Source organism: Myxine glutinosa, chromosome 1, assembly GCF_964187855.1.
Source record: "Myxine glutinosa chromosome 1, kmMyxGlut1.1, whole genome shotgun sequence".
In the NCBI taxonomy this organism is placed as follows: domain Eukaryota; kingdom Metazoa; phylum Chordata; class Myxini; order Myxiniformes; family Myxinidae; genus Myxine; species Myxine glutinosa.
In genome coordinates, this window is record NC_136261.1 from 168136345 (window position 1) to 168149001 (window position 12657).

General features: G+C 41.2%; 1 protein-coding gene across 1 annotated transcript in view; it reads right to left on the reverse strand.

The window, feature by feature from the left end:
• The window catches only part of LOC137416307 (phospholipid-transporting ATPase ABCA1-like), a 203631-nt gene that overhangs the window by 121398 nt on the left and 69576 nt on the right, over positions 1-12657 (reverse strand). Inside the window, exons 20-22 of the mRNA XM_078771422.1 lie at positions 10815-10881; positions 10392-10645; positions 5487-5535 (exon numbers count right to left, since the gene is read on the reverse strand). Coding sequence (XP_078627548.1) covers positions 5487-5535; positions 10392-10645; positions 10815-10881 — 370 coding nt within the window. The remainder of the gene's footprint in view (positions 1-5486; positions 5536-10391; positions 10646-10814; positions 10882-12657) is intronic.

The window sequence follows — 12657 nt, forward strand, 5'->3', positions numbered from 1 at the left end:
GCAATACCGCCATGCAGCTCATAGAGACTGTATTGGGAGGGAGAGGTGTACAATAATTGATTGATTGATTGCATAATTAAAATCAATAAATAATGATCGTAAAATATTTTCTTAATCAATTGGCTAATAGCATACCTAAACCACCAGTGCTTCATCCGAAGCTGTAACTTTTTTAAAAAATAATTAAATAAGTCATTAACCCTTTGAGTACGGGATTTTTTTTTGATAAAAATACCCCGGGTACGGGTTTAATTTGGCATTTTGGTACGGGAATGCAACCACGTACTGACGATCTATTTATAGGTATAGTCGATGACGTGTAGTAACGTCATCCGTACACAAAACTTTTTCGCAGGTTGCAGCACTGGACGTCATCTGTACTCAAAGGGTTAATCGGAAAAATGAAATAATTAATTGATTAAATCAATAAATAATTATTAATCGATTAATTGATTAATCAATAAATCAAAAATATCATTAATAGCCACATCACTTGGTCACTGTCTTGTCCAAATATCAGCTTCCTAGCTCAAAAAGTGCCAAAGATATTGCCCAGATCAGAAAGAAAATAAATAAATGATTAATAATGAAAATAAATAAATAATAATCGTAAAATAATTAAATAATTAACCGATTAATTGATGAATCCATAAATCAAAAATAGCCTTTACAGCAACATCACTTGATCACTGTCATGTCCGAATATCAACTTCCTAGCTCAAAAGGTGTCTGAGATATTGCCCAGATGAGAAAGAAAATAAATAAGTAATTAATAATGAAAATAAATAAATAATAATGGTAAAATAATGAAATTGTGAATCAATTGTCATATACAATACCTAAACCACCACCGTTTCATCCAAATCTGTAACTTTTTAAAAAACTAATTAAAGCAGTGATTAATCGGATAACTTAAATAATTAATCGATTAATTGATTAATCAATACATAAAAAATACTCTTTGCAGTCAAATCGCTTGGTCATTGTCATATCCAAATAGCAGCTTCCGAGCTCAAAAGGTGCCTGAGATAATGCCCAGATGATAAAGGAAATGTATAAGTACTTAATTAATCGATAATAATTAAGTAACTAATCAATAAATTGATTAATCAAAAAACAAAAAATAACATTTTTGACAAAGTATTTACTCACTATTGTGCCCAAATTTCAGCTTCCTAGTTCAAATGATGGCTGAGATATCTCCCAGACAAACAAACAAACAAACAACCGGAGTGAAAACTGAGTACTCCCTTTCAACGTGCGTCATTGCCGGGCCCCCTTCGGTGCCCGGCAATGACGTCATGCAGCGCCTGGAGATGGAATAGAAAAGGAGTGGTGTACAAAAGAAGAAGCAATGAAACTCGATTGACAGCCAAGTGGAGTGTTGCTTGAAGGAACGTGGAGGTGTATATAAGCACTTGGTTAGTACGGTAGGAAGGATTCCTTTTTCTTTTTATTTGAGGGTCAGGTGAAAGCAGGTTAGAGTACAAAGAGAAAGGTTGAAAGAGATCATAAAGGAGTATGGTGAATACTTCATGAACACATTGAGGATAGAATAGGGGGGGGCCTGGGGCATCAGTCACTTCAAGTTTTTGAAAAAGTTTGATTTTTGGTACCATTTTGAAGCTTAGGGTCTAAGTAAGAATTTTGGTCCGAGTGGACAAAGATCACGTGGAGTCTTCATACATTCCCGCCATTTTCCAAGATGGCCGCCATCAAAATCTAATACTGACAATATCTCGGAAACTAATCAACCTAGAAACATGAATTTGGTGTCTATACCTAGGTTTTCATGGTCAAGGAATCCAATAAAACCATTTCTGACTACATCAGAGCATTTATTTGTCCCGAAATGGTAAATTACACAACAAACGTTATAGCAGAATTTAGCAGAATTATGCATGTTAACAATTAAGCACATACGAACGTAAATTCTATAAAATACCATGAATATAAACCGAACATTCTATTTTCATTGTTCTTAGTGATATTTGATTGATTAGGTAAGTGCAACTAAAAAATCATTACTCATTCTCACAACCATCATGGTCATTTAGTTGGGACATGTGCACTTGCATAAACGTGAGCACTTCAAGTCAGCTTTTTTGCACTTGCATGACGAGCAAGGTTTTGTGCACGCGCATTTTACGTCTAGATCAAACACATCCCTGGCAAGGGGCAACGTGGTCCAGATGGGAACCAGTTGGCCATCTTTTTCCATCCATCCATGATTGCTTGGGCTTGGGACTAGTGCCAGTGGCTCGTGCGCTGTAGTCCAGATGCTCGCCTGGAAGACACTCCTTTTGAGATGTTGGTCCAGCGCATCACTTGTAGGGGGTATTCTTTCCACATCCCTAGTCCTGTGACAGAAAACCCTCATTCGAACAAGGTCAACGTTGGTGTCATCAGTGATAGGTTCGTTGGAGTACATTTTGCAAACAAAGTGACTCACCACTTCCCTCAACTCTGGCGATGTAAGAAACGGGGTGCTAGCAATTGTCGCAAACTCACTCAAGAGGGGTGGAACCTCATCTTTCCGCTTGAAGCAGTATCGCTTGCCCTTGAATTTGAAAGCTGACGTGCTGTCTGATCCAGTGAATGCATGAAAGAGAGCCAAGGCTTTGCACGTTGTCACACCCAAACTTGAGGCAATGTTGTTGAGGGAGATCATTTTGACTGTCTTTCCTGCTTTGAAAGAAATCCAGATATCTGACTCCGGATTCACCGCCTTGATGTGGTGGAAGTTACACAGAAGTATTACGACAACGTCTGTGTCGCCAGTATAGACCATTCCCAGTGATGAATATTGGAGGGCATGAAGAAGATGTACCAGGACACGAGTGTCTGCCTCCTCATGATTACATCGTCCCATGGGCGGTCCATTCCCTGCATTGAGGACTTGGTCACCAGAAGTGATATAAACCTGTTTGCCATCTTGGAATGGTGTTTGCACAATGCTTGTTGACAGGAATGAGAAGAGCTCTTTTTTATTTTCGGCATTAGCCAAAAAGTTTTGCCAGTTTCCAGGCACTTTGGCAGAACCAGATACTCGCTGTCGTGTGCCTGTTCCTCGCTTTTCTCTTGTGGTCATCAGATCACATCAGATCACATCTCCAGTTTGCAGGAAGAGAAGTGATGTTCAACATGGTTAGTTGACTCATGGAGAGAACTGTCCTGGAATTGTCTTGCATAGGAGATGATTTAGGACCAGTAAGCAGTTGACGAAAGAAATATTTCAGCTTTGTTGGAACAGCAGATTCCTCACAACCTTCAGGAAATGACCCCTTGAAATTGAAAGCAGTATCATGATCCAAAACTGCTTTACGTAGAATTGATGCTGCCAACAGTAAGGTACGTGATTCTTCCTCTGGTGTCTGGCTCGCGCTGGAGATGATTTTTCGAGCTGTCTCTGAGCAAACAAGGAATACTCGATTTCGGATCCCTTTTTCTTCTGTCAGATGTGGGAAGTGTTCAAGTACTCTCTCTTTCAGGCGTGTGCAGTTCACTGTCTTACGAATCTCATGCTGTCCCAACCTTTCCGTCATCATATCTGTCAAATCTTGGAGAGCAAAGATTCTACGTCCTCCAGCAATTTCTTCACTGACGAATTGTAGTAGCTCATTTTCTACTGTGATTTCAGTGTCTTGGGTGACTTGACCTTGTTTTGTACTGATTAGCATTTCATAATGCCGACGGTTGAATTTAGTGTAGCAATATCGATGATAGTTAGCTTCAATAGCTACCAGATCTCCTTCTGCAAGCCGTGCTACAATGCGATCCTCTCCCAATGAAACTGCTTTGTCATGGATGTTCTCGGTGAGGGAAACTTTTTGGAATGAATGGTCATCTTTACTCGTTTCTTCATTACAGAAGAGACATAAATTTCGATTAGTTTCTGTGCTAGATCTTCTTGGTCGTTTTCGTAGAGGTGGCAAGCCTTTGGAAGAACGTGTTTTTGCCCGGTCAAGTGCTGATGCCTTGTACAACTGACGACATGTTTTGTGCCAGGATGCTCGATTTGCTTGCATAGATCCTTCATCTGGAAGTTCCAAGTTTGGGTGAGGTGCAGCATCAACATCTCGGAATTGATTTACAAGGCTGATAATATCTTTGTATGCCTCCGCCCTACGTACACCAACTGGGTTGTCAAGAGGACAGACAAGTTCTTCGTTTGTTTTTTCTTGGCAGAGGACACACAACTCACAGTTCGTTGTCTCAGCCATCACACTAGCCTGGAACGAAAAGAAAATACATGTAAGTATATAATAACCAAGCATAATCAAGTATACATGGACATAACATAACACAAAAATCTGACAAGTAGGGATTCAGCAGAAGCAGTTGCACATACATATGAATTATCCAAACCGATTTCCAAATATACAAAATGTATTCATGTGTGCTGACTTATATAACACAATGGCTATTGTATTTAGATATTTGGATACATACTGATATATCAACAGATATATAATGCGACTAGAAAATGTGCTAATGAGTTCGTGTACTGCACAGATATTCCAGCAAACAACCTAAGCTGATTCCATGATCACAAAGGATAAATGTGAGATCCTAATTGCCATGGTTATTTTTCTACTTTTGGGGAACAGAGATACACCTACTGATTTAGAGACATAACTGTTTGCTTCCCTGGCCATAAAATTCTAGGCATGGACACCAACAGCATGACTGAAGGTTTAGTGGTTTTGGAAGTATAGCCGATATAGGATTTTGGTGGCGGCCATCTTGAATTTTACCATTTCGGGACAAATAAATACTCTGATGTAGTCAGAAATGGTTTTATTTGATTCCTTGACCATGAAAACCTAGGTATAGACACCAAATTCATGTTTCTAGGTTGATTAGTTTCCGAGATATTGTCAGTATTAGATTTTGATGGCGGCCATCTTGGAAAATGGCGGGAATGTATGAAGACTCCATGTGATCTTTGTCCACTCGGACCAAAATTGTTACTTAGACCCTAAGCTTCGACCTGGTACCAAAAACTAAACTTTTTCAAAAACTTGAAGTGAAAATGAAAATTTGTTCATGGTGGGAACCCCACTAGAAAGGTGAAATTATCAAGATGGAGGGAGAGGGAAGGGGAGAGGCAACACGTGGTCGCGGGGAGGTGTGTGGTGCGGAGGAATCTATTTATTTATTTGTTTATTTTATACTTTTTACATTTTAGACGTTAAACATAGGATATATAGGATATATAGTTGGGAGGGATTGAGGGAGGAGTGAGGATAGTGGTGAAAATAAAGGGACTGAAGGTATTACAGAGAAAGGACAAATGAAAACTATCATGGACATAATGAGGAAAACATGTAGGCCTCAAATAACCCGGTACAAAAAGTCCGACGAATACTCACAAATTTGCTCACATAAAACAAAACCGAAATAGAAGAACTAGAAGACTTGCATAAACTTTTATGCATTAATTCTCAGCGAGGGAATGTAATGAAACATGTACAATATTTTACCTTTGATACCCTGGTTCAAATCATGGTCCTCAGCAACTTTCAGGAAAATCTGTAAAAACAGAATAACAGGGCAAAGGGCATAAGTAGGTAAAGAGGTATCAATATTCCAGCAATTACAGGGATTGTCCTGCTTGGTCTGGAACACCTGTTGCTCTATCTTTTCTCATTTTTACATTTTCTACCTTTTCCGTTCAAATTTTTTTTATTTAACGAAAGCTCTCTCTGGAGCTCGGACGTACATTACATGCAAGCAAAGACCCTAAATAAGAGACAAACATCTCAAGATAGACACTTCAGCATAAGTCATGCATTTAACAAGGATCACAGCCTCCAAGAACCCTGTGCTCAGATGGGAATGTTATATCGAAACAAGTAACCCAAGAGTGGTTTAACATGTTAAATTCGTTCTTCGCGCCTGTTGTTTGTGTCCTATATGACGTCCCTAAAACAGTTAGTTTCCTATTTGGAATGATTTTTTAAAAATTTGACTTCCAAGACAAGTAGACAGACTAAAACAAAACAGGACTGTCGAAATGTACTATCTACTATTCTACTACAAATGGATGAGTTGAGTGAGGTGTGTGTGTGTGTGTGTGTGTGTGTGTGTGTGTGTGTGTGTGTGTGTGTGTGTGTGTTTGTCAAACATTTTGAGGTTTATTAATTAATTACGTACTATTCAAATACCCGGTGTGTACCCCGGTTTAGAATACCAAGAATACCAAGTATCTCCGCAGGTATCCCTGCGTGTCGTAAGAGGCGACTAAAAGGGTTGGCGTCAGGAAGGGCATCCGGCCATGAAAAACATTGCCTCAAAAAGAGAACCATGACAATTATAACTACATATGGGCAGGGTACAGCCCGAAGTACCCCGTGGGGCACCCCACTCCCTCTCGTCAAAACTCAAGTTGGGGAACCCGATCGAAGCAAGGGTGGAAATCACTCCATTTATGACGACGAAACGTCTGATGCCCGATGTGGAGATCGGTTTCTGAGGTTTGGGACATGGAATGCAGGGACAATGACAGGGAGATCAGGAGAAGTGGTGGAGGTATTGGTCAGAAGAAGAGTGGACATATGTTGTGTGCAAGAGACGAGATGGAAGGGAAGTGGTGTGAGAATGGTGAAGGGTAGGCAGGGACAGAAATACAAGTTGTGTGGCAAGGGTGCCCAGAAGGCGTGAATAGTGTTGGTGTCCTGTTTTCTGAGGAGTTTGTAGACAGAGTGGTGAGTGTGACTAGAGTGAGTGATAGGCTCATGATGGTGAAAATGATGATTGGAAAGCTCTTGGTGAACGTCATCTCGGGATATGCTCCGCAGGTTGGTCGGAGCGATGACGAGAAAGACAAGATCTGGTGTGCGATAGAGAAGCTGATGGAAAACGTGAAAGATGAAGAAGTTGTTGTGGTAGGAGGAGACCTAAATGGACATGTGGGAAGGAGTATGGCCGGTTTTGAGGGAGTTCATGGGGGTTACGGATATGGTGTGAGAAATGGAGAGGGTGAAAGGATTTTGGAGTTTGCTGATGGAGCTGATTTGTTGATTTGTAATACTCAGTTCCAGAAAGAGGCACTTTTTATTATGAGGCAGTTGCAGGAGAAGTATATGCAGAAGAGGAAGAAGTTGTTTCTTGGATTTGTTGATCTGGAGAAAGCATTCAATAGGGTTCCACGTGAAGTAGTGACATGGGCATTGAGGAAGTTAGGAGTGGAGGAATGGTTGATCAGAGTCGTGATGGCAATGTACAAAAGAGCGCGCACTGCTGTAAGGACGAAGGACGGGAACAGTGGTGAGTTTGAGGTGAAGGTGGGAGTGCATCAGGGGTCGGTACTAAGTCCACTACTATTCGTAGCTGTGATGGAGGTGCTGGCTCAGAACGTGAAGGAGGGTTTACCGTGGGAGTTGTTGTATGCAGATGATCTGGTGTTGATTGCAGAAAGTATGGATGGACTGAAGGAGAAGATGAACAAGTGGAAGGAATGTATGGAGACAAAAGGTCTGAAGGTGAATATCGGAAAAACGAAGGTGATGGCAAGTGGTAAAGAAAGTGGTGAGGTGGAAAGAACTGTGAAGTGGCCGTGTGCTGTGTGCAGGAAGGGTGTCGGCGTGAATTCCATTCAATGTCCAATGTGCGCTGAGTGGGTTCATCAAAAATGTAGTGGTTTGAGAGGGTCATTAAATGTAGTGGTTTGAGAGGGTCATTAACGCAGCTACATTCAAGTGTAAGCTGCCGAGTGTGGCAGCTACATTCAAGTGTAAGGTGTGCACAGAGGGAGCTGCAGATGGAAGAAATGTTGAGTTGGATCTTGGAGATGGCATGAAGCTGGAAGGTGTGAAAACATTTTGTTACCTAGAAGACATGCTGAATGGAGAAGGTGGATCAGACTCGGCAACGGTTGCTCGAGTGAGATGTGCATGGAAGGGGTTTCGGGAACTGAGTGGCGTACTGACGAGGAGGGGAGTGTCGTTGAAGCTGAAGGGAAAGGTGTATGCTGCATGTGTGAGAAGTGTTATGATTTATGGGAGCGAGACATGGGTAATGAACGTAGAGCAGCAACGAAGGCTGGAAAGGGTGGAAATGCGAATGGTTCGGTGGATGTGTGGAGTATCGTTGAGAGAGAGGAAGACAAATGATGAATTGCGAAAGATGACGGGAATAGAGCCTGTGATGGATGCTGTGAAGAGAAACAGGTTGAGATGGTTTGGTCATGTGTTGAGGAAGGATGAAAGTGACTGGTTGAGAAGAGTGATGGAAATGAATGTAGAAGGAAGTAGAGGACGGGGAAGACCGAGAAAGACTTGGCTAAAGATGGTCGAAGAAGAAATGCGGGCAAGGGGGTTAACAAGGGGAGATGCAGAAAATAGGGCAAAATGGAGAACATTGTCATGGGGACCGCAAGGCTAACCCCCGCTCTTTCAGGGAAAATGGCCTTAAAATGCCTCGTTGTTGTTGTTGTATTCAAATGTACCTTTTAACCCTTTAGACTGCTGAGACCCCTCAGGCTTAGACCTTGGAAAACCCTTTAACACTTGAGACCCAAAAGACCCCAAGGACCCAAAAGATTCCGAGGACACAAAACTCCCAGATGACACAAAAGTCCTTCATGATCCAAAAGTCCCCGAGGCCCCAATTACCCAAAGTCCCCGAGGACCCAAAAGACCTAGATGACCCAAAAGTTCCTGAGGACCAAAAAGACCCAGATGACCCAAAAGTCCCCAAAAAACCCAGATGACCCAAAAGTCCCCAAAGACCAAAAAGACCCAAACAACGCAGATGACCCAAAAGTCCCCGAGGACCCAACAGACCCAAAAATCCACAAGCACCCAAAAGACCCAGATGACCCGAAAGTCCTTGAGGGCCAAAAATTCCCAGATGACCCAAAAGTCCCCAAAGACCAAAAATACCCAAATGACCCACAAGTCCCTGAGGACCCAAAAGACCCAAAAGTCCACAAGGACCCAAAAGACCCAGATGACCCAAAAGTCCCCAAAGACCAAAAAGATCCAGATGACGCTGATGACCCAAAATTTCCCGAACACCAAAAGTCCCCGAGGATTGGGGCCTTAAGAGTAGCTCTTTTTTTAAGCTCTTTCACGAGCCTCGATCTTGTATACCAAAAAAAAGAGTTGAAAAGGAAAATATCTGACAGAAGAAACACAGGTGAAAGAAAGATGGAAGGACGATACCAAAACTCTACACAAACGAGATGGCATTATCATGGCAATCTTTGAAAAAAGAGAATGCGCAAGAACCAATAGTGATAGAATGTGTGAGGTACGTAGACCCATAAGAGACTGGCAAATAATACAAAAAAAACACCAGGTGCCAATGGAATTCCAATATAACTCTTTGAGGTAGTTGGTAGGATGCAATCAAAAATTGAACAGCTATCTGTGCACAGATCTAGAGCAGGATAGTATGGCCTAAACTAAAGTGTCGAAGGTGGTATGGCTAAAAGGTGGAACCTGGCCAAGAAGGTAGAAGTCAATCTATATAGCATTGCCAAAGAAAGGTGATGCAAGAGAATGTTCAAATAACTGAACCATTGCCTTGATTTCACATCGGAGCAAGATATTACGAAAGTACGTTCAACACGGAATATAAAACTTCAGCAAGAAATCCCTGTTGAATTGATCAAGCAGGTTTCAGAAGAAGAAGATGTACTTTGATCAAATTGCAAATCTGAGGTGGATTCTGGACGAAGCAAGGGAATATCAAAGGAAAGGTGGAGCTTTGTTTTATAGATTATGAGCAGTCAGGGGCGTCGAGAGGGGAGGTCAGGGGAGGGGGTGGGGGGGAGTGGTCGCCGCCTTGGGGCCCGGGGTCCATTGAGGGGCCTGAGCTTCTCCTGTTTTTTTTTTATTTTTGTTTTTTTTAACAGTACAGTGAAACCCTCATCGGCTCATCCTCATTTCCTCATCGTTACATTTAAACCCAGAAGCTGATTTTGCTTTACTTATGAGCTCGTTGCTACTCTAATTTAGTAATTTAGGATCTTCATTGAAGAAAGTTCCTTAAAAAGTTATAAAAGAGAGAAAGGGTGGGGCTGGGGGCCCCGAGGTTGTTTGCCTCGGGGCCCATGCCGGCTTTCGACGCCTCTGCATAGAACATATAATAAAGGGAGCGGGAGACAATGAGGAGAGTGAGAGGGAAGCACAACAACAGTAGAGAGCAGGGACATCGGGAGATCTGTGGAAGGGAGAGGACTGGGAAGGAATACATGGGATAAACAAGATGGAGTGCATAATGTCCTTGATAAAAATATAATTTCTGCATTTAGAGGTTTCGTTTGGTGGAAGCGATGGATGACGTGTCATGGAAGGTTAACATACCTGCGACAAAAGGATGGAGGGAAACTGACATAGAAGAGAAAATATTAATTGGTAGACAAGACAAGCACGACCTACCTCCTCCAATGGTGTGTCTGAGAGGCCATAGTTAATTGTGCTGGACCCCATAATCGAGGCATTGTCAAGAGCCTCAAACAAGCGTACGAAGGAACCATCCACAGCACCAGAGTATGGGAGGACGAAATTCAGCTCTGTGGGCTCATCATTGGACATGGTTGCAGCATTTGCTTCGTGCCCCCGTCTTTCCAACATTTTGGAATTGGCAACGTGATGAGTGACCAGCCGACAGATATCAGCAACATTTAGCAGTTCTGCAGCAACATATAAGTAATAAACATTACTCTTAAATAACAGGTAAGCCATTAAATACCCAGAGAGGACGTTTGTCACTAATCCTGCAATTGTAAGCACTTAGCCAGAAATCTGAAACTCGGAAACTTAATTAAACGCCCCTGAAAAAAGTCATTGCTCCAGACCTACCTGTAGGACTTGCTCCATTCACAATCTCATCACCAATTCCTTCATCAACCGAGTCATCGGAGTTCCCCTACACAAATGATCAACAAGGATTGGGGTGAATGGAACATGACACACTGATACAGACACACACACAAATGTTGGTGTTATGATTACTCGACAACAGCTAACTTAAGTTGGTGGTTTTAGTTTGAGCAGGTTGAACTTATTCAGCAGTGACCAAAGAACAGATTTTTAAACTTTCCACATCAACTTATCGGTTGCAGAAAAATACCTCTTTATTAACAGTTTCGTGCATTCAAAAGTTTTTTAATTCATATAATTCACAGATTAGTAAAACAACAATTATATTGTTCTTTTCCAGACAATGAAGACTAATCATCCACATGACCAAGGCCCTGTTTCATAATCATGACAATAATTACAGAAAAAATTCATCACTATTTAATCACTCAAGATTATAAAAAGGTAAATTGAACTTCTTATGTCTGCTCTCAAACCCTGTTTGTTTCAACTACGGTGTAGGAGTATCATTCTTGCATCCAATCTACATGCACTTTGAAAATAATGCGAAGAACGTTTATCATTGCCTACTCTTTTTGAAACGATGTTGATTGTCGCAGAATTATTACCTCCACCACCGAGGGTGATGGAGGTTATGTTTTCACCCCTGTCTGTTTGTTTATGTTTATGTTTATGTTTTCACCCCCATATGTCGGTCTGTCTTGTTACTTCGCAAAAAAGAAAAAAAATTGACAAGTATGTTTGTGCGTTTGTGTGTTTGTCTGTCCGCTCACTTATACTTGCCTACAGGTCACAATTTTAAAGCAAACTTCACAAAACTTCACCAAACCGTAGAGTTCATGGTGCCACAAAATCCTAGAGATTTTTGAGGTCAAAAGGTCAACATAGGCGGAAGGTCAACCACTTTTTTTCAAATTTTTAAAATCCTTAATTTTCAACCGATTGACTTGAAATTTGAATAGGATTTACATATCAACTAACTGAGTTCAACCACGAACTATTTTTGAGGTCAAAAGGATGCTCTACCGAGTGCCATTCCACTTTGTTCTGTTTTGCCAAGTGTCGCTCTCTGAGTGATTTTTCATGTGTGTTTGTCTGTCCACTCACTTATACTTGCCTACAGGACACAATTTTAAACCGATCTTCACAAAACTTCGCCAAATGGTAGAGTTCGTGGTCCGACAAAATCCTAAATATTTTTGGGGTCAAAAGGTCATAAGGTCAACATAGGCAAAAGGTCAACCACTTTTTTCAAATTTCTAAATCCTCAATTTTCATCCTATTGACTTGAAATTTGAATAGGATTTTCATATCTGTGAACTGAATTCAACCACGAACTATTTTTCAGATCACCATAGGCCAAAATGTCAACATAGGCCTAAGGTCAACCACTATTCTCGGATTTCTAAAATCCTCAAGTTTCATCCGATTAACGTAAAATTTGAAGGCGATTTGCATATCAGGTCACAGAATTCAACCACCAATTATATAATTGTGAGGTCAAAAAGGATGCTCTACTGAGTGCCATTCTACTTTGTTCTCCAAGTATCGCTCTATGAGTGATTTTTCATTTTTTTTTGGTTTGTTTTATGTTTGTGTGTGAGTGCGATAACTCGTGAACGCTTTCAGCTATCTTCATCAAACTTTACCAGAGGATTCCGAAGGAAATAAGTGAGGCTGTCAATGTTTTTTGACTATATAGGTCAAAGGTCAAGGTTCTCTCATTTGTCTGGGCAAAATCTCAGCCATTCTTTGAGCTAGGAACCTGAAATTTGGGCAAAATAGTTAGTACATGCTTTGGCAAAAACTATATTTTTCATTT